The 26,675-nt window shown below is 41.1% G+C and overlaps 1 protein-coding gene across 1 annotated transcript; it reads right to left on the bottom strand.

Moving 5' to 3' along the window:
- Positions 1–1,397: 1,397 nt before the first annotated feature.
- Positions 1,398–25,112, bottom strand: mrpl39 (mitochondrial ribosomal protein L39). The gene is made up of 10 exons (XM_055166227.1): positions 24,964–25,112; positions 23,044–23,250; positions 22,120–22,259; positions 21,400–21,499; positions 19,610–19,677; positions 15,443–15,555; positions 13,351–13,416; positions 11,327–11,480; positions 11,188–11,235; positions 1,398–1,629 (listed from the first exon to the last, which is right to left on the bottom strand). Exons 1-10 carry the CDS (start codon positions 24,998–25,000, stop codon positions 1,573–1,575), a joined length of 990 nt encoding a protein of 329 aa, XP_055022202.1. The 5' UTR covers positions 25,001–25,112; the 3' UTR covers positions 1,398–1,572.
- Between the last annotated feature and the right edge of the window lie 1,563 nt (positions 25,113–26,675).

Genomic DNA, 26,675 nt, shown 5'->3' with positions numbered 1-26,675 from the left:
CTAACCAAGTTCTAAACCAGGTCTGAACTGGAAGCTGTCCTAAACCGAATCTAGGTCTAACTGAGGTCTAAAACAGGTCTAACCATAATCAGTATCAGGACCTGGATTAAACCAAGTCAAAGCCAGATCTAAACCAGGTCTAACCAAGATCTAAACCAGGTCTAAACCAGGTCTAGCCCTCGTTTAAACCAAGGTCTAAACTAGGTCTAAACCAGGTCTAAACCAGGTCTAACCAAGGTCTAAACAAGGTCTAACCAGGTCTAACCAAGGTCTAACCAAGGTCTAAACAAGGTCTAACCAAGGTCTAACCAAGGTCTAAACAAGGTCTAAACCAGGTCTGAACTGGAAGCTGTCCTAAACCAAGTCTAGGTCTAACTGAGGTCTAAACCAGGTCTAACCATAATCAGTATCAGGACCTGCATTAAACCAAGTCAAAGCCAGATCTAAACCAGGTCTAACCAAGATCTAAACCAGGTCTAACCCGAGGTCTAAACCAGGTCTAAGCCAAGGTCCTTCAGTGACACCGAAACCATCCTGTCGGGATTCAGAAAGGCCCGAATAATTCTGTAATATAACCAGGTCTAGCCCTCGTCTAAACCAAGTCTAAAACAGGTAAACTAGGTCTAACCAGGTCTAACCAGGTCTAACCCGAGGTCTAAACCAGGTCTAAGCCAAGGTCCTTCAGTGACACCGAAACCATCCTGTCGGGATTCAGAAAGGCCCGAATAATTCTGTAAATATAACCAGTCTAGCCCTCATCTAATCCAAGGTCTAAACCAGGTCTAAACCAGGTCTAAACCAGGTCTGAACTGGAAGCTGTCCCAAACCAAGTCTAGGTCTAACTGAGGTCTAAAACAGGTCTAACCATAATCAGTATCAGGACCTGGATTAAACCAAGTCAAAGCCAGATCTAAACCAGGTCTAACCAAGATCTAAACCAGGTCTAAACCAGGTCTAGCCCTCGTCTAAACCAAGGTCTAAACTAGGTCTAAACCAGGTCTAAACGAGGTCTAAACCAGGTCTGAACTGGAAGCTGTCCCAAACCAAGTCTAGGTCTAAACCAGGTCTAAACCAGGTCTAACCATTATCAGAATCAGGACCTGGATAAAACCAAGTCAAAGCCAGATCTAAACCAGGTCTAACCAAGATCTAAACCCAAATACGGTACTTGTCTTCTGTCCAAACGTATCAAGAAATCATCCAACTGTCATGAATATTTTTAGATATGGTCCATTTATAAGATGCTGAAAATGCCACATTTTTTTCAACTAAAAATCAAACATTAAAGTCTGAAGTGAATTGTTTGATGTTATTATTATTATTAAACCTTTACATACAGTATGTCATAGTTAGAGTCAAAATCTGAGCATGACTAATTACTCACAAATAAACACAAATCTGTTAAATCTTTTTATTAAACAAAACACAAAGACGAGTTTTCATTTTACAATTAAACAGAAAACACCAGAACTTTACAGTCGATGGCAGATTTTGTTTGGAGGAGCAAAGTGGTACGTTGAATTTGACATATTTATATATTAAAGGTTTATAATTCAGATATTTGGTCGACAGTTATTGGCTGGGAGCTGCGGAAGTGGGCGGAGTCACGTCAGAATTCGGAACTTCAACCTGTAAAAAAAAAAAACAAAGACAGAAGCTTGAAGATTTAATTTAAAGACAATTTTTAATTAAATAGACTAAAATCTGTCTTGCCCCAGTATGAATATCTTGTATAAGCAGCTCTAGACGTCAAAATAAATCTATTGTGAACTGTCTGCGTCGAATTATAAACCGTTTTTATCGTCCACGAACCAGGAAGTAAGATTGTTAGCATGCTAGTTGTTGTTACCGTTACCCTGATTAAGCAAAACTAAATTTTAAAAGTTGTGAAAAGCTCTAGAAATCAGGTACAGATGTTTGAGTTTTCACCTGCTTGTTTCGCTTTAGTCTGCCTCGCTCTCCAGAGTTCAAAACGCCTGGTTCCACCTTGTGACATCATCAGGTGGCGATCCAGAAGTGAGTCCATTTGCCTTCACCGGACTTACTTAGAACATTTTATACCTTAGTAAACCTACTTCTACTCTGATCACACAAACATGTACGAGTTTTTGGGCGCAAGTGAGTAAACTGTGGGGTTCTACAAATGATCAGTCTGGAACGGTTCAAACTGAAAAAGATCGGAAAAAGGCGGAACGTCACGGCGAACACTGGAACGTAGAGAAGTAAAAGTAGTAAACAGGGTTCCCAGGGTCCTTTTTCACGGACAAAATTTCAAAACTTTTCCATGACTTTACAGCACCGACATGTGTAGAACTGATCGGACTTTTGGAGCTAAATATGAAATGTTAATCTTTTCCACTCACCTTATGGTTTGATATTATAGTTTTTTAACGTTCAAAATCCTGTCAGTGCATTTATTGTGCACTGAGAGTTTATCAAGGTAAGAAAGACGAAAACTTAAAGGCGAACAACGACGACGCGTTTGTGAAATACTGAGAAAAACTAATGTTATGGTCATGAATAAAACATGAGGAACTTGTTAATTTAAATTAAAAATCCATTTCATGATGTCGATATTAACATGTTCAGCTTTGTGCAGTTTAAATGATAGACATGTGATCTGTGAACATCTGTAGCATTTAAACTGCACAAATCTGAATATCTATGTTAGTATACTCCGTGTATCATTTGTTTTTCAAAATAAAACCAAAAATAACAAAAAAATAAATAAATAATTCATTATTTGTCTCCAAAACAAAAAACAAACAAACAAAAAAACGGGAAATGATTCGTTTTCACAGTTTTCGATTTTGCGTATAAATGAAAAATGGAAAAAAAAATTTAAAACTTGAACTGCGACGCTGGAGTGAACTGGAACTAAAACTGGTCAGGGACTAGACCTAGGACTTAGACCAGGACCAGGACTAAGACTGGGATTAGACCAGAACTGAGACCAGAACTGAAAACGGTTTAGTCCTGGTTTAGTCCCGTTTTAGTCTTGATTCAGTCCTGGTTCAGTCCGGCATCGCAGTCACGGAAGAAACGGGAAACGGCCGTTAACCGTTTTTTCCATTTTTCATTTAAACACAAATGAAAAACTGAAAAAACTGAATCATTATCTGTTTTTTCATTTTGGTTTTGGAGACAAATAATGAAGAAAATCATTGTTGTTTTTTCATATTTCGTTCTTATTTTTGGTTTTATTTTGAAAAACAAATAAACGAATGACACACGGATTTAGTATCTACATCATGAAATCACTCAATTTTTAATTTTAATTCTAGAATCAGTCTGAGTGAACAAGTTACTTAATAACGAATCGCTTATGACTTAAGTTATTCATGACCAGACCAGGAGGAGTTCACTCATGCGTCGTCGTCGTTCTCTTTTGAGTTTTCGTCTTTCTTACTTCGATAGTTGTGGATAGATTCTTCATGTTAGAATGTTTATCCTTTGTGGACCTCTTTGGCTGAAGATTTGGGGAAACGGAAGACATTTACACGCACGTTTTGCCACAGAAAAGCTTCCGGTCGTTGTGAAAAAGGTCTATAGAATGTGATTTTCAGTATTAAATGGTCGTACTTTTCTTTTCTAATCCCACGTGTCCTTGTGTCTGTTTGATCCCTCAGCGGTCCAGGTCTAAACCAGGTCCACGTGCTCTCGACGCCTGCGAAAAACCAGGATCTACTTTCGATATCGGCTCGAGTATCGGTTAGGATCTGATTCTCGACACTTCTGCGGCCCTTTCTCGAATCTCAGCATCTTCCTTTACATCTTTTTAAAACATATTGCACCAAAAATAAGCTCAAACTTCATTAGCCGTGTCCGGGAACGTTCCAATCTCACGGATAGAGACGGCGCTCCCAAATCACAAAGCTATTAACTCAAGGAGACGGCGAAGGAGACGAGGAACTAGGCGTCGAGGAGATAGGAGACGAGGGTTATATTAAAGACAAGACCCCAGACACTCGGGGGAACATGGACTGTCTGTTAAAATAATGTTAACGTTATTATTGTGCGTCGGATGCCCTCCCGTCCTCCCGGATCCCTTTGTCAGATGCCGCGCTACCTCCCGATATCCCCGCGTGCGTCAGATGCCCTCCCGTCAAACTGTACGCTCGTGTCAGATGCCCTTCCCTCCCTCCCTCCTATATCCCCTTTGTCTGCGATGTCCTTCCATGCTTCTGTATCCCTGTGTCAGATGCCGTGTTATCCTCCTCTATCCTTGTTAGACGCCCTCCAATCCTTTTATAACCTTGTGTACCAGATGCCCTCCCGTCCTGTGTTCCCGTGTGAAACTCTCCCGTCCTCTTACGCAGTCGTAGTAGCAATGAACAAATGGCAAAGACTGCAAAAAGCTGCAAACCCTGTAGTTGAGATCTGTACAAACATGTTCTGAAATGTCCCCGAGTGTCGTACAACTGTAACTTGTCGTGTCGTGTTACTGTAACTTCAAGACGGAATGTCGGTTCCTGGTCTCTGATTTTATAAAGTAAATTTCCCCCAAAAAGAGCAATTTACAGTCCAGTGCAACTTATATGTTTTTTTCTTCTTCATTACACATTTTTTGGCTGGTGCGACTTATACTCCAGAACAACTTATAGTCCAAAAAATACAGTATTTATCTTTCTAGTTTATTTATTTTTTTACTGTATTTAGGTCTTAACTCTCACGCTCTCCTCGGGGTCACACTGACCCGAAGAAAGACTTTTTTCCCTTCCCGCTCTCTTGGGTCAATCAGACCCAAAAATGTATTTTCAAATAAATTCTCGGGTCTGATTGACCTGCCCCAAGAGAGTGGGAAGTAAATAAGTCAGTCTTTATTTATACAGCTCTTTTCACAGACGTATGTCACAAAGACACTTTACAGAGCATTTTTATATATTCATTATTCTTTTTCTCCACACCCGGTGATGGTAAATACTACTGTAGCCACAGCTGCCCTGGGGCAGACTGACAGAAGCGCGGCAGCTATGCCAATCGGCGCCATCGGTCCCTCCGACCACCAACATCACTCACACACACTCCACATTCATACTAGGCAATGTGGGTGAAGTGTCTTGCCTAAGGACACAACAACAGTTTTTACGACTTCCTGTGGCTCCTGGTTTTCCCAGTGTCTCATCCAAGTCCTGACCAGACCCAGACCTGCTGAACGTCTGAGATCTGACGGGACCAGGCTTTGACAAACCAGTATGAGGAAGAAAAACACTCTTTCTTCAGGTGAATGTGACCCCGAGGAGAGTGTGAGGGTTTTAATTATGTTAGAATTTATCATTACTATTTATATTTTTGCTCTTTGTTATTATATTATATTATGATGTATAATACAAATAATTTCCCTTGTGGATCAATAAAGTTTGTCAATAAATAAAGTGTTTCAGTCTAAGTCTAAACAATCTCCAAACTCATGTAACAATTTAAAGCTTAACAAAGCTTATTGTTCGGATATTAATATATTAAATAAGTATATTTATTAATTTTTTTTAAATATAGAGATTGTAGAACAGCTGGATATATAGTTTATTTTGGATACATTTACGTTTTATTCATTTTATGTTTTACACGTCGCAAAACTGCAAAAAGATTCATATTTGTAGCCTATATTTATTCTCAATTTGAAAATCTGGCAAAAATTATCAATAACAAAGTGTTTTTTTGAGAGAGAAACGCTGAATAGATGCATCGTTTGAATAATCGTGATTTCAATATTGACCAAAATAATAGTGATAATGATTTTTTCCATCATCAAGCAGCTCTAAAAGGTATTAAATTGCTCAAAAATAGGACATTTCTTGTATAAAACTGGGACAAATCTAATGGTTTTGGGTAAATCTACTGGGACAGGGGACACAGGGCTCAAAACTAGGACTGTCCTGAGGAAATAGGGACGTAAATATAGAAAGAAAACACAACTCCAGTTCTGTTTTTGAGGATGAAACAACATCATAACAGGACTTAAAGCTCACAAGAGTCTGTTTTGTGTACTATCGAACCTTTAACCTTCATTATATTCCTTATTAAAACCTGTTTCACGTTGTTCCTCCGTGTTTCCTCGTGTATAAATCGCCGCGCTGTGCATTATCTCATTATCCAGGCGATGCTCCGGCCCTTTAATTATCCATATTGATTGTGTGGTTTATTAGCGTTCGCCCGTTCGCTATTGTCCTCTTCCTTCGAGTCATTTGCTAATGTGCGTCCTCTAGGTTTTTACAGCGTCCCCGTCTCCGCGTCCTTCACCTGCGTCAGAACGGCCGGTATCAACATGGACGGGACAAGACGGAGGGAGGGGGACGCCTTCAGACTCATAATATCAGAGAGAGTAGATCTGTGGGCAATATTAAAACTGCAAAAAAGAAATGTTCAAAGGAGCTCTATCTGAGTTTTACCGTTTTAAAAAAGTGAAAAATAGATCAGTTTGCAGGTTTTAAAAGTAAGGATTAGTACATCGACGGGTGATAGTGACAAAAGTTAATTCTGTGATCTTTTTTGGATTTTTTAAAGATCTGTACCTGATTTTTACCATCTTAAAAACACGTCAACCTCAACAAAAGGGTCCGGTCAAGTGTTAACGGAGGGAAACAGGGGCAGATTTTTGACATTCAAATGTCTCTTATTCAGAAACTAGAGGAACTATTGAAATAAGTAAAGTATCAGAATGTAGGAAAGAGTTACACTCCAACAGGGTCAAGTTAAACCTGTGAGATTCTTTCAAGTTGTTGACAAAAAATTAAAAAACTCATGTCAGCAAGGCCAAAAATTCAAGTTAATGCATCTGATATAAAAATGTATTGAACAGATACATATGTTCTCTAGTTTATGAAACCTTTTTTCTGTGCCATTTTTGGTTGTAAAGTTCCATATGTTTTTAAACAGACCATGTATGAAACATGGAACAAAAATTATTTCCCAAATTTCAAAGACCCAAAAATCATGTAAATAAATGGATGTATTTCATCATATCTTGTGTTATTCCATCTTTGAACTGTTGATGAAGGGACATGATTTAAAAAAAAAAAAAAAAAGTATTTAAAATGATAAAAATTTCCTTGGAAGGACTGACATATTTTATAGAAATAGTTTCCTTTCATTTTGAAGTAATATTAAAGTATTAGGAAGGAAAAGTTGACAAATGATGTAAAATCCTGCACCTTCTACTTGTTTGAACAATTTTCCCTCCGTTACTTTTCCCTCCGTTACCATGACCTTTATTAATAAAAAATCTCATGAGTCAAAAAGTCAGAGGTTTTTCCACCTAATCTTGTACCATATGGTAGAAAACTATATGAAGCAAATATTCAAACCAGTTTGTTAAGGATATGGAAGTGAGAACCAAGAGTTATCACTGTTTGGATTTAAGTAAGTAAGTCTTTATTTATATAGTGCTTTCACAGACATTTTCTGTCCCCAAAGACGCTTTACACAGCATTATTCAGCATTATTCATTCATACAGCATTATTCATTCACTCTAGACCTGGTGATGGTAAGCTACTACTATTGTAGCCACAGCTGCCCTGGGGCACACTGACAGAGGCGCGGCTGCCATGCCACTCGGCGCCATCGGTCCCTCCGACCACCACCATCACCACTATCAACTGTTCTTGGAGACCTGGAGCATGTTTTGGGTTGATGGGGGAAACCGGAGCACCCGGAGGAAACCCACCCAGACACGGGGAGAAACATGCAAACTCCACACAGGCCCAGGCGACGCGGGGATCGAACCCAGAACCTTCTTGCTGTGAGGCATGAGTGCTAGCCACTCAGCCACTGTGCCGGTGGGATTTATTGCCCAAAAAGTGCTGCATATTTCATTCCCTCCGTTACCGACATGAGTTTTTAAATTTTTTGTGAACAACTTGAAAGAATCTCACAGGTTTAACTTGACCCTGTTGGAGTGTAACTCTTTCCTACATTCTGATACTTTACTTATTTCAATAGTTCCTCTAGTTTCTGAATAAGAGACATTTGAATGTCAAAAATCTGCCCCTGTTTCCCTCCGTTAACACTTGACCAGACCCATGTGTTCATGAATATGCACTGTCCCTTTTAAATAAATAAAACTTAAAAACAAAAAAGAAGAACTTAACAGAACGTTGTAGTTGCGTGAAAAAGATATTTAAATGACCGTGAGAACTCTGACAACTCCAGGTCTGTTTGTGATGAGGAAACATTAGAACACAGCTCAGAAAACGGCGTAATGCGGGCGCTTTAATCTCCAGCTCGAGTCCACGCTTTAATACGCGCGTTTCCTTCGTCATTGTCTATTTTTGCACAAACAGAAAATATAGGTCACATGCGTCGTCAAAATTAAGCTAATCTATTAATAAACAAGCCCGGTTGCCAGATAATGAAGCCTGTTTGCTCCACATCCAAATTTAACTCCCACCCTAGTTATTTAATATCCACAGTTTATGCAGAAATCGTCGCCAGAATCCTTAAAAACTTCCACTTTTTGGACGGGACGGACCCTTTAGAGCCGCCTGTCCTTCCAAGTGTCTTCGTTTTGATCCGGAGCCAAACTAAAGTGGTAAAAATAGTCGTAAAATCCTAACTGGGGGCTAAGACGAGTGGTGGTTTTTGTGCTAAGAAACCAGCTATGTCCTCATTACTTAAGGAATTATTTTCAAGGGCGCTTCCGGGACCTTTTCGCGATTTATGGTTGTTTCATTAATTGGTCGTAATTTAAAAACGGAGACGGCGAAATTAACCAAGGTCAGTCTGAACTAATGACAGACTGCTGAGACTTTTGACAGAATGCAGATTTTTGTTGTTGCTTTTCTGGTGGAGGGTCTGTCGAACGCTTTTCTCCAAGTGGCAGGTCAGGTCTGTGGAGAGGCGACCCCGCTCACAGTCAGAATGTTTGTTTTTCTAAGTATTTTTGAGCGATAAAACCACCTGTGATTGAATAAATGTAAAGTAGAGATGTTTAATGTCACTAAGGAACCGGTTCCGTTTTTTTTTTTTTTTTTTTTAAATCTAGGTCTCGTCTTGGCCGCGTCTTCGATTCGTCTTCGATTCGTCTTCGATTCGTCTTCGATTCGTCTTCGATTTGTCTTCGATTTGTCTTCGATTCGATTTGTCTTCGATTTGTCTTGGTCCCGTCTTAGTCTCGTCTTCGATTTGTCTTCGATTCGTCTTGGTCCCGTCTTAGTCTCGTCTTAGTCTTGTCTTCGATTTGTTTTGGTCCCGTCTTGGTCCCGTCTTCGATTCGTCTTCGATTCGTCTTCGATTCGTCTTCGATCTTGTCTTCGATTTGTCTTGGTCCCCTCTTAGTCTCGTCTTCGATTTGTCTTGGTCCCGTCTTAATCTCGTCTTCGATTTGTTTTGGTCCCGTCTTGGATTCGTCTTGGTCCCGTCTCGGTCCCGTCTTCGTCTCGGTCCCGTCTTAGTCTCGTCTTCGATTTGTCTTGGTCCCGTCTTAGTCTCGTCTTTGATTTGTTTTGGTCCCGTCTTGGTCCCGTCTCGGTCTCGTGTCTGTTTCAGTCTCTGTTTCAGTCTCGTCCTTGGTTCGTCCTGGTCTCGTCCTGGTCTCGTTTTGGTTTTGTCTCGGTTTTGACTTCAATTCGTCTCGGTCCCGTCTTAGTCTCGGTCCCGTCTTAGTCTCGTCTTCGATTTGTCTCGGTCCCGTCTCGGTCCCGTCTTCGATTCGTCTTGGTCCCGTCTTAGTCCCGTCTTAGTCCCGTCTTCGATTCGTCTTGGTCTTGTCTTGGTCCCGTCTCGGTCTCGTGTCTGTTTCAGTCTCTGTTTCAGTCTCGTCTTCAATTCGTCCTGGTCTCGTCTTCGATTTGTCTCGGTCCCGTCTCGGTCCCGTCTCGGTCCCGTCTCGGTCCCGTCTCGGTCCCGTCTCGGTCCCGTCTCGGTCCCGTCTCGGCCTTCATCTCGGTCTCATCTTTGATTCGTCTTAGTCTCAGTGTTTACAGCTCCACATACAGGTGTGACATGTGTATTACATCGTTTTCCCTCACTGCTCCGTTGTCATGTGAACGTGAATATTTATTGATCCGACACGTGTGTGGACGCAAATTTTTTTCAAACCGCAAAAAAAATATCCGGAAGCGTTGCTGTCTGGACGTAGCCTCATTCTCTTTTTAAGAAAATCTTCAAGAATGAATTACATTTGGAGGATTAAATTTGCTAAATGTAAAATGGTCTTGAACAAGTAGAGCTGATTTAAATATTTTTACTTTTCTAATTCGTAATTTCTATCATACTGCAGATTAAAACAACAGTGAGGCCTGTAAAAAGACGCTCATCCTCAGAGCACATGGCTAATTATGCAGAGTAAACAAATCTGAGTTAGTGCTGGTATCAGTATCAATATCGGTATTGGAACAACCCTAGTATTTATTAAGAAACACCCTCTTAAAGGTTGTATAGAGGATTTTTTAAGGGAAGAGAAATACAGCCACAGTCCTTTTTTAAATGTTGTGCATGCGTGACACCACCTTCCTCCTCCACAGCCTCAGCAGAAACATCTCCTCCCGCCTCTTTACTCTAGAAATCACGCTTGTTTACAGCCGTGCGTGTTCAGAATTACTGTTGAAGTGACCTGTCTAGAAATAATTTAGCGACTGACACATCAGTTTTTAGGCCCTTCGTCTGCTTCAGTCGCGCCATTACTGGAAGGAATCTCCAAGAATCACCCCAGTTTGGTTTTGCTCCTTTTCCCCTTCTCTTCGTCTTTCAGCGACCTCAAAAACTGACTTTCTGTTGCGACAAACTATTCGTGGATTCTCATCCGCAATCGCAACAAACTTTGTGCAAATTGCGTAAAAGCTACAGTTTAAAAAAGCCTCTAAGAACCGCTGAATAAACCATGTAATCCCAGCGCGCCGATGAGTCAGTTACACTAGAAACATAGGGAGTTTGATTGACAGCCTAACAGCCAATAGAAAATGAGGGAGCCTCGTTTTCTATTGGCTGATGTTTATCTGGCTTCACTACGTCCACAGTTGATGGATTTTCATTCTTTTTTTTTTGGTCATTATAATTACAAGGCTGCTGTATCTCTGTAATGGTATTTTAAACTTTCATTGACAGTTTGAAACAAAAAAAAAAAATCCTCCATACAACCTTTAAATATATGGTCAATATGGGTTTGGCTTTATTATATGTGAAAACGCGAGGGAGAGAGTAAAAACACTTCATGAATGAGGCTCAGTGATGTTTAATAATAATTTTCTTACCAGTTTTTCGGCTCTTTTCCTTAATTTATTCCAGACGGTGTGATGAGCCTGAAAGGAAACGGCACCAGTGAGCGACAGAACAAAACAAACACATAAATAAAACGTGTAAATAAACTGTTTCTTCCCCCGTAGGAGTTACCTGTAGCTGTGCGGGCAGAGACAGCCCCTGCGCTCGGCGACGGAGACCCCACGGCCCGGGGCCCAAACTGTGGACCGCGGTCACCTCGAACTGACCGCACAGACCCGTCCTGGCCACTAGAGGGCCTCGCGACAGAAGAACATGATCCCCACACCTGAAAAGACAAAAACACAAAAGAAGAAACAGATAAACAGGAGGTGCGGTTATTTAAAGCTGCACTGTGTAACTTTTAGGTCGATTCTGATTTGTTTAAAACTCTACAAACGTGTTCTGAAATACAAGGATTTCATAAAACTGTCTTTAAAGTCCAGGTTTTGTTCTGTGTTAGTCCTCTTTTAGACCAGGTTAAGTGCTGGGTTAAACCTGATTTATTTCTGGTTTTAGTCATGGGTTTAATCATGTTTAGTCCTGATTTTGTCTGAGTTTAGTCTGGTTTAAGTCTGGTTTAGTCCTGGTTTAGTCCTGGTTTTAGTCCTGGTTTTAGTCCTGGTTTTAGTCCTGGTTTAAGTCCTGGTTTAAGTCCTGGTTTAAGACCTAGTTTAAGTCCTGGTTTAGTTCTGGTTTGAGTCTTTGTTTAGTCCTGGTTTTGTCCTGGTTTTAGTCTTTGTTTAGTCCTGGTTTTAGTCCTGGTTTTAGTCCTGGTTTAAGTCCTGGTTTAAGTCCTGGTTTAAGTCCTAGTTTAAGTCCTGGTTTAGTTCTGGTTTGAGTCTTTGTTTAGTCCTGGTTTTAGTCCTGGTTTAAGTCCTAGTTTAAGTCCTGGTTTAGTTCTGGTTTGAGTCTTTGTTTAGTCCTGGTTTGAGTCTTTGTTTAGTCCTGGTTTTGTCCTGGTTTTAGTCTTTGTTTAGTCCTGGTTTTAGTCCTGGTTTAAGTCCTGGTTTAAGTCCTGGTTTTGTCCTGGTTTTAGTCTTTGTTTAGTCCTGGTTTTAGTCCTGGTTTTAGTCCTGGTTTAAGTCCTGGTTTAAGTCCTGGTTTGAGTCTTTGTTTAGTCCTGGTTTGAGTCTTTGTTTAGTCCTGGTTTTGTCCTGGTTTTAGTCCTGGTTTTGTCCTGGTTTTAGTCCTGGTTTTAGTCCTGGTTTAAGTCCTGGTTTGAGTCTTTGTTTAGTCCTGGTTTGAGTCTTTGTTTAGTCCTGGTTTTAGTCCTGGTTTTAGTCCTGGTTTAAGTCCTGGTTTAAGTCCTGGTTTAGTCCTGGTTTGAGTCTTTGTTTAGTTCTGGTTTGAGTCTTTGTTTAGTCCTGGTTTAGTCCTGGTTTTAGTCCTGGTTTTAGTCCTGGTTTTATCGAGGTTTAGTCCTTGGTTTAGTCCTGGTTTAAGTCCTGGTTTAAGTCCTGGTTTAAGTCCTGGTTTGAGTCTTTGTTTAGTTCTGGTTTGAGTCTTTGTTTAGTCCTGGTTTTAGTCCTGGTTTTGTCCTGGTTTTAGTCCTGGTTTTATCGAGGTTTAGTCCTTGGTTTAGTCCTGGTTTAAGTCCTGGTTTAAGTCCTGGTTTAGTCCTGGTTTGAGACTTTGTTTAGTTCTGGTTTGAGTCTTTGTTTAGTCCTGGTTTTAGTCCTGGTTTTTGGTTTAAGTCCTGGTTTAAGTCCTGGTTTGAGTCCTGGTTTGAGTCCTGGTTTAAGTTCTGGTTTGAGTCTTTGTTTAGTCCTGGTTTAGTCCTGATTTAGTCTCAGTTTATTCCTGGTTTAGGTCCTGGTTTTAGTCCTGTTTCAGTCCCGTTATAGATCTGGTATAGTCCTGGTTTTGTCCTGCTTTTAGACCTGGTTTTAGTCCTGGTTTAGTTCTGGTTTAGTCCTGGTTTAATCCTCGTTTTAGTCCTGGTTTAAACCTGTTCAAATCTGTAATAATCGTTTAAAATAATCTGCAGTTCTCTTTGTCTCTGTGTGTTTTTCTGAGTAAAATCCGTTAATCCCACCACATTTCAAATCCCAAAACTTCCAAAAACAAACCCCACACAATAGTTCCTCTGTCCTGATCTCTAAAGCCACACTGCGTAACATTCCTTTTATTCAAATGTAAATGTGAGTTTTTGTCACCTGTAGAGCTGGACTGTGCCCGTGGGGTTTTCAGACGCCATTTTCTCCACTTCCTCCTGTTTACACCTGAAACAAAAAAACAAAAACAAAACAAAAAAATTAAAAAATAAAACTCCGGTCAGTCACAAACGACGGACATTTTGTTTGGTCCTTTTTTCTTTTTAAAAAAAATCCAGAACACGATACATTTGCCACGGTAATTAAGACGTTTAAAGACGCTCTAAAGATGTTATTATTGCTAGAATGTTCCGCAGTATGGCATTAAACATACTGTATCCATGGAAACAAGCGGGGAAAGTAAAAGCACTGAGGAGAGGTGCGTTTGAACAATAAACAGATGTGAAATAGTAAATGCGAGAGGTTTAATGCCATGCTGCGGAACATTCCAGGATACGCACAAACATCGCCGTGGAAACAACAAGGTGGAGGATTCTCTCTAAAAAAAAAAAAAGTTTCATAATGAAGCTTTAGTGGTGGGACAGAGCAGAGCCATTAAATGAATCTAACTGTATCACCTTAGGACCAGGTTCATTCAAAGGACTCGTTTAGTCCTGGTTGAGTCCGGGTTGAGTCTCCAGCTGGCCCTTGTTTACTTCTAGTTTGGTCTTGGTGTAGAGCTGGTTTTAAGTCCAGATTTAGTCCTGTTTAAGTCCTGTTTAAGTCCTGTTTTAGTCCTGTTTTAAGTCCTGTTTAAGTCCTGTTTTAGTCCCGTTTAAGTCCCGTTTTAGTCCTGTTTTAGTCCTGTTTTAGTCCCGTTTTAGTCCCGTTTTAGTCCTGTTTAAGTCCTGTTTAAGTCCTGTTTTAGTCCCGTTTTAGTCCCGGTTTAACCCTGGTTTTAGACCTGGTTTAGTCCTGGTTTAAACCTGGTTTAAGACTTGGTTTAGACCTGGTTTTATACCTGGTTTAGTCCCGGTTTAGTCCGGCTTAGTCCTGGTGATTGAGTAACTAATTGAATCCGATTAGGACCAGGTTCATTCAAAGAAATTTTTAGTCTGGGTTGAGTTCTGGTTGAGTCTCCAACTGGCCTTTGTTTAGTTATAGTTTGGTCTTGATGTAGAGCTGGTTTTAGTCCAGATTTAGTCCTGTTTTAGACCTGGTTTAGCCCCAGCTTTAGACCTGGTGTAGAGCTGGTTTTAGACCTAGTTTAGTCTGGTCTTCGTCGTGGCTTAGTCCTGGTTTAGTTCTGATGATAGAATAACTCACTGAATCCCCTTAGGACCAGGTTCATTCAAAGGATTAGTTTAGTTCTGGTTTAGTCCCGGTATTGACATGGTTGAGTCCTGTTTTAGCTCCAGTTAAGTCCTGGTTTAGACCTGGTTTAGTCCCGGAATAGAGCTGGATTTAGACCTGGTTTAGTCCCGTTTTAGTCATGACTCAGTCCTGGTTTAGTCCTGGTGATTGATTGAACCTGGTTCTAAGGTGATTCAATGAGTTATTCAAAGCATTTGTTTAGTCCTGGTTTAGTCCTGGTTTAGTCCTGGTTTAGTCCTGGCTGAGTCCTGGTTTAGTCCTGGTTTAGTCCTGGTTTAGTCCTGGCTGAGTCTCCAACTGGCCCTTGATAAGTTCTAGTTTGGTCTTGGTGTAGAACTAGTTTTAGTCCAGATTTAGTCCAGATTTAGTCCAGATTTAGTCCTGTTTTAGTCCTGTTTTAGTCCTGTTTTAGTCCTGTTTTAGTCCTGTTTTAGACCTGATTTAGACCTGATTTAGACCTGATTTAGACCTGATTTAGACCTGGTTTAGACCTGGTTTAAACGAGGTATAGTCCAGGTGTAGTCCCAGTTTAGTCCTGGTGCTGAGCTGCTGTTACACATGGTTTAGTCCAGGTTTAGACTTCGTTTAGACCTTGTTCAGTCCTAGTTTTGACCTGTATTTGCCCCCTGCTTAGTCCTGGTTTAGTCCTGGTTTAGTCCTTGATTGAATAACTCTAACTGAATCCCTTCAGGTCCAGGTTCATTCGAAGGCGATAGGAAATCTGTCTCCCCTGTTCAGCCAGTCAAGTGTGAAGAGACTCTGAGTGTGTGTGTGTGTGTGTGTATATGTGTGTGTATATGTCTGTGTGTGTGTGTGTGTGTGTGTGCGGTGTTGCGTTTACTTGCTGTGGGAGAAAACCTCGAGTGCGACCGCAGGCAGCACGTCCAGAGGTTCGAGGGGCAGGTCCTGGTGGATGAGCAGCTGAGCCCCGCGGGTCAGAGAACGAAACGACTCCTGAACACAAACAACAACAACAACAACAACAACAACACACACGATTAAACAGGAACGATCAAAATAACATCTTAAAAAATACTTGTAATCATTATTATATCTGTTTAAGATCAAGTTCTGATGTGGGACTAAACCAGGACTAGACCAGGACTAGACCAGGCCTAGAACTGGACCTGTTCATCTTAAATAAAAGCCTAGAAAATATATTCCTAAATTGATACTGAGAAGTTCAAATTCTAGTTCATACAAATAATTGGTTTAGTCCTGGTTTAGTGTTTAGTCCTGGTTTAGTCCTGGGTTATAGTCCTGGTTTGGCTCCTGTTCTACCCTTGTTTGAAGCTGGTTTAGTCCTGGTTCAGACCTGGTTCAGACCTGGTTCAGACCTGGTTCAGTTTTGAATGAAGTAGATCTGATCTAGTCCTGGTTTAATCCTCGATTGACCCTTGTTTAGTCCTGGTTTTAGACCCAGTTTAGTCCTGGTTTTAGACCCAGTTTTGTCCTGGTTTAGTCCTGAATGATCTAAACCTGATCTAGACCTGATCTAGACCTGGTTCAGACCTGGTTTAGACCTGGTTTAGCCAAAGTTTTACCCTTGTCTGAACCTGGTTTAGACCTGGTTCAGTCCTGAATGATGTAGATCTGATCTAGTCCTGGTTTTAGACCCAGTTTAGTCCTGGTTTTAGACCCAGTTTAGTCCTGGTTTTAGACCCAGTTTAGTCCTGGTTTTAGACCCAGTTTAGTCCTGGTTTTAGACCCAGTTTAGTCCTGGTTTTAGACCCAGTTTAGTCCTGGTTTAGACCCAGTTTGGCCCTGGTTTAGACCCAGTTTAGTCCTGGTTTTAGACCCAGTTTAGTCCTGGTTTTAGACCCAGTTTAGTCCTGGTTTAGACCCAGTCCTGGTTTCAGTTTAGTCCTGGTTTTAGACCCAGTTTTGTCCTGGTTTTAGACCCAGTTTTAGTCCTGGTTTTAGACCCAGTTTAGTCCTGGTTTAGACCCAGTTTTGTCCTGGTTTAGACCCAGTTTAGTCCTGGTTTAGACCCAGTTTAGTCCTGGTTTTAGACCCAGTTTAGTCCTGGTTTTAGACCCAGTTTAGTCCTGGTTTTAGACCCAGTTTAGTCCTGGTTTTAGACCCAGTTTAGTCCTGGTTTAGACCCAGTTTAGTCCTGGTTTAGACCCAGTTTAGTCCTGGTTTAGACCCAGTTTAGTCCTGGTTTAGTCCAGTTTAGTCCTGGTTTAGTCCTGAATGATCTAAACCTGATCTGACCTGGTTTAGACCCGGTTTAGACCTGGTTTAGCCAAGGTTTTACCCTTGTCTGAACCTGGTTTAGACCTGGTTCAGTCCTGAATGATGTAGACCTGATCTAGTCCTGGTTTAATCCTCGATTGACCCTGGTTCAGCCCTGGTTTTAGTCCTGGTTTAGTCCTTGTTTCTCATAATCTGTATTTCTGGTCTGGTCCTGACTCTTTTAGATCCTCTGTTGTTTGTGAGTCTGGTGGAGGTGGGATCACACTCCAGATGTCCTCAGAAAAAATAATAATAATAATAATAAAACACTTAAAAAACAACCGTCCGATGAAGCAGGACTATGAAACCAACGACAATATAAATAAAACACAAAGTGAAACCTTAAAATAAGTAAATAAGACTTAATTTGGTAATTTAATGTCCTAAATGACCTAAATGTCCTGGTGTGTCAGATGCCCTCCCTGGCCCTTGTTTAGTCTGGTTTAGACCTGGTTTAGACCTGGTTTAGTCTTGGTTTAGTCTTGGTTTAGACCTGGTTTAGACCTGGTTTAGTCTTGGTTTAGTCTTGGTTTAGTCTTGGTTTAGACCTTGGTTTAGACCTGGTTTAGACCTGGTTTAGACTTGGTTTAGTCTTGGTTTAGACCTGGTTTAGTTTACTGGTTTAGACTGGTTTAGACTTGGTTTAGTCTTGGTTTAGTCTTGGTTTAGTCTTGGTTTAGTCTTGGTTTAGACCTGGTTTAGACCTGGTTTAGACCTGGTTTAGTCTTGGTTTAGTCTTGGTTTAGTCTTGGTTTAGACCTGGTTTAGTCTTGGTTTAGTCTTGGTTTAGACCTGGTTTAGTCTTGGTTTAGTCTTGGTTTAGTCTTGGTTTAGTCTTGGTATGGTTCGGTCCTGGTTTAGCTCTGGTCCAGACCTGGAACAGACCTAGTTTAGTCCTGCTTTAGACCTGATTCAGTCCTAATTCAGTCCTGGTTCAGACCTAGTTTAGTCCTGCTTTAGACCTAGTTTAGTCCTGCTGTAGACATGATTTAGACCTGCTTTAGACCAGGTTCAGTCCTGGTACATAGACCTGGTATAATCCCAATTTAGTCCAGATGTAGACCTGATGGATTGGACCTGATTTAGACCTATTAATCTTGGTTTTGTCCCAGTTCTGTCCCAGTCTGGCCCCGGTCTAGTCCTGGTCTAGTCCCGGTCTAGTCCCGGTCTAGTCCTGGTCTGGTTTCAGTCTTCTCTCAAATGTGAACGCAACTGGACTAAACTTGGATTTTCAAAACATAAATAAACACAAACACAAATATAAAATCTGATCTCAGTTACAATTTTCACAAACTATTTCAGGCTGAAGTGAAACAAAGGATCTATTTTTAACCACAGACTCAAAACAAAACAGCTCAAAGAAAAGAGCAGGATATTTTTAGACTCTAAGACTGTAAAGAGCTCAGACTTTTACTCAAACAAAGGATTCAAATTAAGATTTTTGTTCCTTTTTGTCAGTTACTCTGTCCTCTGTATTTGACCAATCCTTCAGAGGTTTAGTCCTGGTTTGGTCCTGGTTTGGTCCTGGTTTGGTCCTGGTTTGGTCCTGGTTTGGTCCTGGTTTAGGCCAGGTTTAGGCCAGGTTTAGGCCAGGTTTAGAGCAGGTTTAGAGCAGGTTTAGAGCAGGTTTAGTCCAGGTTTAGAGCAGGTTTAGAGCAGGTTTAGAGCAGGTTTAGTCCAGGTTTAGAGCAGGTTTAGAGCAGGTTTAGTCCAGGTTTAGAGCAGGTTTAGAGCAGGTTTAGAGCAGGTTTAGTCCAGGTTTAGAGCAGGTTTTGCAGGTTTAGAGCAGGTTTAGTCCAGGTTTAGAGCAGGTTTAGTCCAGGTTTAGAGCAGGTTTAGTCCAGGTTTAGTGCAGGTTTAGTGCAGGTTTAGTCCAGGTTTAGAGCAGGTTTAGTCCAGTTTAGTGCAGGTTTAGAGCAGGTTTAGTCCAGGTTTAGAGCAGGTTTAGTGCAGGTTTAGTCCAGGTTTAGAGCAGGTTTAGTCCAGGTTTAGTGCAGGTTTAGTCCAGGTTTAGTGCAGGTTTAGTCCAGGTTTAGTGCAGGTTTAGTGCAGGTTTAGAGCAGGTTTAGTCCAGGTTTAGTCCAGGTTTAGAGCAGGTTTAGAGCAGGTTTAGTCCAGGTTTAGAGTCCAGGTTTAGTCCAGGTTTAGAGCAGGTTTAGAGCAGGTTTAGTCCAGGTTTAGAGCAGGTTTAGTGCAGGTTTAGTGCAGGTTTAGTCCAGGTTTTAGTCCAGGTTTAGAGCAGGTTTAGAGCAGGTTTAGAGCAGGTTTAGTCCAGGTTTAGTCCAGGTTTAGGTTTAGTCCAGGTTTAGAGCAGGTTTAGTCCAGGTTTAGTCCAGGTTTAGTCCAGGTTTAGAGCAGGTTTAGTCCAGGTTTAGAGCAGGTTTAGTCCAGGTTTAGTGCAGGTTTAGTCCAGGTTTAGAGCAGGTTTAGAGCAGGTTTAGAGCAGGTTTAGTCCAGGTTTAGTCCAGGTTTAGTCCCTGGTTTAGTCCCTGGTTCAGTCTACATTCAGTTCTGGTTTAGTCTCGCTTTAGTCCCTGGTCTAGTCCTCGTTTCCATCCTGGTTTAGTCCTGGTTTAAGACGGCAGACTTTAAATATCAGCTCAACACTAGTGACCTCTAGTGGTGAAGGTTTGTTATTACGTCCAGCCCTAAATTACAGGAATCACGTTTGTTTCAAAATTATTGCACAAATTTCAAAATATTTTTTTAAAAATAATATAACTAGAAACGGACAAATGAAACTGTAAAATTCTAAAACAGTCGTACGAACCGCAGAGGGCGCCCACGAGTCCAACTGTGGATCAAGAACCACGTCACAACAAAACGCTCCAGAAGTGACTGAAAAAAGAAGAGAATATTTTAGTTACTTTAAGTCCTGGTCTAGTTCCTGGTATAATTCTTGGTCTAATTCTTGGCCTAGTCCCTAGTCTCGTCCCTGGTCTCATGCATGGTCTTGTGCATTGTCTGATTCTCGATCTAGTCTCTGGTCTAACTCTTGGTCTAACTCCTGGTCTAACTCCTGGTCTAACTCCTGGTCTAACTCCTGGTCTAACTCTTGGTCTAACTCCTGGTCTAACTCCTGGTCTAACTCCTGGTCTAACTCCTGGTCTAACTCCTGGTCTAACTCCTGGTCTAACTCCTGGTCTAACTCCTGGTCTAACTCTTGGTCTAACTCCTGGTCTAACTCCTGGTCTAACTCCTGGTCTAACTCTGGTCTAACTCCTGGTCTAACTCCTGGTCTAACTCTGGTCTAACTCCTGGTCTAACTCCTGGTCTAACTCCTGGTCTAACTCTTGGTCTAACTCCTGGTCTAACTCTTGGTCTAACTCTTGGTCTAACTCTTGGTCTAACTCTTGGTCTAACTCCTGGTCTAACTCCTGGTCTAACTCCTGGTCTAACTCTTGGTCTAACTCCTGGTCTAACTCCTGGTCTAACTCTTGGTCTAAACTCTTGGTCTAACTCTCTGGTCTAACTCCTGGTCTAACTCCTGGTCTAACTCTGGTCTAACTCTTGGTCTAACTCTCCTGGTCTAACTCTGGTCTAACTCTTGGTCTAACTCTTGGTCTAACTAACTCTCTCCTGGTCTAACTCTCTTGGTCTAACTCTTGGTCTAACTCTTGGTCTAACTCTTGGTCTAACTCCTGGTCTAACTCCTGGTCTAACTCTTGGTCTAACTCTTGGTCTAACTCTTGGTCTAACTCTAACTCCTGGTCTAACTAACCTGGTCTAACTAACTTGGTCTAACTCTTGGTCTAACTCTTGGTCTAACTCCTGGTCTAACTCCTGGTCTAACTCCTGGTCTAACTCTTGGTCTAACTCTTGGTCTAACTCTTGGTCTAACTCCTGGTCTAACTCTTGGTCTAACTCTTGGTCTAACTCCTGGTCTAACTCCTGGTCTAACTGGTCTAACTTGGTCTAACTCCTTGGTCTAACTCCTGGTCTAACTCCTGGTCTAACTCTTGGTCTAATCTTGGTCTAACTAAGTCTAACCTGGTCTAACTCTTGGTCTAACTCCTGGTCTAACTCTTGGTCTAACTCCTGGTCTAACTCCTGGTCTAACTCTTGGTCTAACTCTTGGTCTAACTCCTGGTCTAACTCCTGGTCTAACTCCTGGTCTAACTCCTGGTCTAACTCCTGGTCTAACTCTTGGTCTAACTCTGGTCTAACTCTGTCTAACTCTCTGGTCTAACTCCTGGTCTAACTCCTGGTCTAACTCCTGGTCTAACTCCTGGTCTAACTCTTGGTCTAACTCCTGGTCTAACTCCTGGTCTAACTCTTGGTCTAACTCCTGGTCTAACTCTTGGTCTAACTCCTGGTCTAACTCTTGGTCTAACTCTTGGTCTAACTCTTGGTCTAACTCCTGGTCTGATTCTTGTGTCATATTTTGGTCCTAGTTGAATCTTCTTAAAATACTAAAATAGAAAAAAACTATTAATAATAAAATAAAATTATACAAATAATCCAACGATAATTAAACTCTCCATAAAAGTTTAAACAACAGATTCTGACTCATAACAAAGAGAAAATTCTAAATAATGAAACGTGACTTGTGTTTTGTACCTGGGACTTCTGGAGTCTGGAGCAGCTCCACAGTGAAGTCGTCTTTAAACGCCGTCTCCAAAACCTGCCCCAGGAGAGACGAGCAAGAACGCCAGTACGCCTGCAGAAAAAAACAAAAACAAAACAAAACAAAACAAAACAAAACAAAACAGAAATAAATGATTAACTAGACTGAATGATAATATAGACAGAGTTTGGAGGAGAGGGTGCGATATCGCCGCATATCACACCACAGGAGAAATTCCCTAACCGAAACAGATCAAGATTTTATGTTTAATGTTTTATTTTTGTTCTGTTCTCAGGTTGAGCCGTTCATTCCCAAAGAGAAGTCATTTTGTGCCTTGGAATCTGCTGCACACACACTCACCCAAGACTGTGCAGCTTCAATGCAACATTTGGAAAGACTTCACCAACTGGCAAACAAATTTGGATTTGGTACCAAAAATTTAAAGAGGAAGACAGTTTATGCATGTTATTCTTATGTTTGCCAGTTGGTGAAGTTTTTCCAAATGTTGCACTGAAGCTGCACAGTCTTGGGTGAGTGTGTGTGCGAGCAGATTCCAAGACGTTTCTGTACATTCTGTGAAAATTTGAGGTCATTTCAACAAGAATTACCAAAACTATTGACAACTCCAGGTCTGTTTGTGACGAGGAAGCGACATTAGAACACGGATCAGTGTCATAGATGTAATATTTAAACTGTATTTCTGGTCTTCGTACCTGATTGACGGCTGTGGGGTCTTGGTCTTTAAACGTGAGCAGTCGGAGGGAGCAGGAGTCTGTGAGCGGTTTGTGAAGAGGCCACAGCTCCCCGTCGACCAAAGCCAAGACCGAAGACGTCACGTGGTACTCTGTCAAATCTGAACGAAACACAAGCCACAGAGACACGCTTTATCTCTTTAAGAAACTGAAATATTGCCGCCTTTGAGAACTGGAGCCTGACACGGTTTGCAGCAGAAAACACAAGTCGTCTTTTCTTAATAAATAAATCTAAATCTGAATTATACTCGTAATTTTAAGGCCGATCTCAGTGGTTCACAAAAATAAATTTAGTAATTTTAAGTTTGTGGCGCTGGTCTCGTCCCTGGTCTAATTCTTGGTCTAGTCCTTGGTCTAATTTTTGGTCTCGTCTCTGGTCCAGTCTCTGGTCTAGTCCCTGGTCTGATTTTTGGTCTCGTCCCTGGTCTAATTCTTGGTCTAATCTCTGCTCTAATTCCTGGTCTAGTCCTTGGTCTAATTCTTGGTCTAATTTTTGGTCAAGTCCCTAGTCTAAATCCTGGTCACGTCCCCGGTCTCGTCCCTGGTCTAATTCTTGCTCTTGTCCCCGGTCCTCGTCCCCGGTCCTCGTCCCCGGTCCCGTCCCCGGTCTCGTCCCCGGTCCCGTCCCCGGTCCCGTCCCCCGTCCCGTCCCCGGTCTCGTCCCCGTCCCTAGTCTGATTCGTGGTCTCGTCCCTGGTCTCGTCCCTGGTCTAATTCTTGCTCTCGTCCCCGGTCCTCGTCCCCGGTCGTCCCCGGTCCCTCGTCCCCGGTCCTCGTCCCCGGTCCTCGTCCCCGGTCCTCGTGCCCGGTCCTCGTGCCCGGTCCTCGTGCCCGGTCCTCGTCCCGGTCCTCGTCCCCGGTCCTCGTCCCCGGTCTCAAACTCACGTCGTGCGCAGTTGAGCGGCGTGGACATGCCTCTGTTCATCACCAGCAGCGTCCCGTCCAGACCCGGGCCCTGCATCGACACCTCGATCTTCTCGATGCGGGGAAACAGCGCCCTCTGCCGGCTCTGCTCTCGAGAAAACACCGCGTTTCTGTGACCTCTGACCTCAGCGGCCGAGGGACGGACGACAGCGGCGGCCGAAGCAAAACCTGGAGAAAAAAACCACAACGTAAATATGTGTAAGTGTGGCAGAGTGGTTAACCTGGACTGGACTCCTCCTCTCACTAAAAGGGTTTGACTCTGGATCTCACCTTGATTTTCTGATTTGTTCCAAAGTTTAAAACTTTCAACATAAAAGAGAGAGAGAAAGAAAGAGGAAAGGAGCGAAAGAGGGGAAAGGAGAGAGAAAGAGACATAAAGAAAGGGTAACACTTTATAATAACTACACCTTATTTAGCCTTAATAAAGCATGAATAAAGACTTAATTAATAATGATTCACACTTAGTAACTACTTAATTAGTACCTGAATTAGCACTTAACTTGCACTTAATTCGCCTGTGCTGTAAATAGTTACTCAATACTTCTTAATTACTCATGAACTAACCATTTGCATGTTAACAAATGTATATTTAAGTTCACATTTGAGCATTTATTAATGATTAGTAAGCTATGAGAGAATGATTTACTAATAATACAATACAATGATCATTCAGGCGGCTGTTATCTGTTAGTTAAGTCTTTCTGAGAGCTTTTGTAAAGTGAAGATGAATTATGTTTATTAAGCATTTGTTAAGGTTGATCAAATTCCAGAGAAACAATAATGCATTACTAGTAAATCATTTTCTCATGGCTTAATAATCATTAATAAATGTTCAAATTTGTACTTAAATATACATTTACAAATGCACACATAAATGGTTAGTTCATGAGTAATTAAGTAAGAAATACTTATGAGTAACTATTTACAGCACAGGCGAATTAAGTGCAAGTTAAGTGCTAATTCAGGTAGTAATTAAGTAGTTACTAAGCGTGAATCATTATTAATTACGTCTTTGTTCACGCTTTATTAAGGCTAAATAAGGTGTAGTTATAATAAAGTGTTACCAAAGAAAGAAAGAGAAGAAAGAGGAAAGGAGAGAGAGAGAAAGAGATAGATAGAAAGAAAGAGGAAAGGAGAGAGAGAAAGAGCGAGAGAGAGAACGAGGGAGGGAGGGATAAAAGGAGAGAAAGAGGAAAGAAAGAGAGAGACAGAGACAGAAAGAAAGAAGAAAAAATAAAGAGGGAAAAGAGGAGAGAGAGAGAAAAAGACAGAAAAATGAAGGAGAGGGAGAGGAAAGAAGAGAGAAAGAGCGAGTGTAAGAGGAAAGGAGAGAAAGAAATAGAAAGAAAGAAAAGTTAAGAGACAGAAAAACTATTTAGCCCTCAAATTTAAAATAACAGATACCAAATAGCTGTGCAAATATAAATAAATTATATAACGTAAAAATAAAAATAATATGATTGAGTTACGAATTTAGCTGCCATGACTACCGCAAATGACTCGTCTGATTCGTAATAAAAAGTAAAATAATGTTTTTGTCTGTGTTTCTCTCAGGTTTTATACATAATAATTACATATATTGTTTTAGATTAAAACTAATTCACACATTAATATTTGTTTCTGTGAGTAAAAAATGTCTGAACTTGAGAAATTACATCACATTAACATTTTCTTACACATATTTATTAGTTTTATGAAAATACACTGAAATATTTTAAGTGTATAAACTGTTCAAGCGTTTATTTAAAAGCAACAGATAATAATATAACGAAAGGTAGTTATTTAATTGTGCAAAAAAGTAAATATTAAATGATTTTGTGTCATTCTGTCTGCAGTTTTTTCTGATTTCAGCTAAAATGTCGCTAACACTAACACACTTACGTCGCCGGAAAACGGTGCACGCGCTCTTCGTCGCCATTCTGAACTAAAAATAATAAATACGAACAAAAACGAGACTTTAAATGCGCAAAAATGCTGAAATATTGTTGTTATTGGAGCTTCGTGAAGGACGCCATGCCTCGCTCTGGTGTTACGCGTGATTTGGAGTCGGGCGGAAACAAAGGGAGACGCTCAAAAGTTCCGGGGTGGAGTGTAACAAATCGGGCAGCAGGGGGCGCTGTTAGACCGCTTAGGAAATTCATTGAAACTCTAAAAGATTTTGAGTTTTGATTTTATTCAGTTTTTTTTTACAGCTAAACTTATTATTATAATGAATTGGAAGGAACGAAAACGTAATGTGCTTTGACATAGATGTTTTGGATTTAATTTCTATGGATTTCTACGCTCAGCTGAACAAAAAACAAATAAACAAAAACAAATAAACACAAAAACAAAACCTCATTTGGACAAAGCACAGTAAAATAACATAATATACTGTTATCTGAAAAAAAAAAAGGTTAAAATGTCAAAATGTGTGTGTATGTAAATGCTTGTATAATTGTATTTTATATTTTTGTACTGTTTTGTACTTTTTTTTTGTCTTAAATTTTCTTATGTCTTATGTTTATTTAGTTAATAATGTGCTGGGTATTCGTTCCTTCAAAATGACAAAAATTATAAAAAAAAAAAAAAAAAAAAAAAGAAAGAAAGAAATGCTGAAAGAAAAATAATCTCAGTCCCGGTCTTATCCTGGTCTCAGTCCTGGTCCTGGTCCCAGTCTGGTCTCTGTCTCAGTCTTGGTCTGGTCCTAGTCTCAGTCCTGTTCTCGGCCCCGGGCTGGTCCCGTTCTGGATCCCAGTCTGGTCCTGGTCTCAGTCCCGGTCTCAGTCTTGGTCTGGTCCTGATCTCAGTCCTGGTCTTGGTCCCGGCTTGGTCCCAGTCTCAGTCCTGATCTTGGTCCCAGTCTCAGTTCTGTCCTTGGTCCCAGTCTCAGTTCTGTCCTTGGTCCCCGGTCTGGTCCCGGTCTCAGTCTTGGTCTGGTCCCAGTCTCAGTCCTGGTCTTGATCCCAGTCTCAGTTCTGGTCTTGGACCCAGTCTGCTCCCGGTCTCAGTCCTGGTCTGGTCCCAGTCTTGGTCCTGATCATCCAACAGTCTACACGGGCACACCTCTGGTTCGGTCCTGGTTCAGTCCTGCTTTAGACCCGGTTTAGTCCGAAAGAGTCAAAACTGGATGAAAGGGAAAAGTCCGTTATCCATTTTTTCCATTTTTCCTTTTAAACACAAAATCGAAAACTGAAAAAAAACTTAAACTGTTTAAAAAAAAAATCAATAAATGGTTTCCACTTTCTAAAAAAAAAAAAAAAAAAATGTTTACGTTTCCTTTCTTACCTGATCTTTTCAACTTTCAAAATGAACATAACTTTATTAATCCCCGGAGTCCTGGATGTGGCGTTTGTTGATTTCCAAGAGTATTTTTTTTAATAATCGTGCGACGGAGCCAAGTCGGCCTCAAAAAACATGAGATAAATTAAATTAAAATCGTTAGTCTGCTGCATAAACGATTACACCGTATCGTATGAGGAGTATTAATAAAAATAAACGTCGCCTTTAATTACGAAAGTGAAAGTAAAAGTAAAAATCTGTTCTTCTATTGGCTCAGTATAAATCAGACTCTGCGCTCTGATTGGCCGTCGTCCAAAATCCGAGTCTTGGCT

This window comes from Boleophthalmus pectinirostris, unplaced genomic scaffold (genome assembly GCF_026225935.1).
Source record: "Boleophthalmus pectinirostris isolate CB_2022bp ecotype Guang Dong unplaced genomic scaffold, ASM2622593v1 HiC_scaffold_11, whole genome shotgun sequence".
Lineage (NCBI taxonomy): Eukaryota > Metazoa > Chordata > Actinopteri > Gobiiformes > Gobiidae > Boleophthalmus > Boleophthalmus pectinirostris.
Note: the sequence above shows the minus strand (reverse complement) of the source record. Positions and strands in the feature narration are given on the sequence as shown.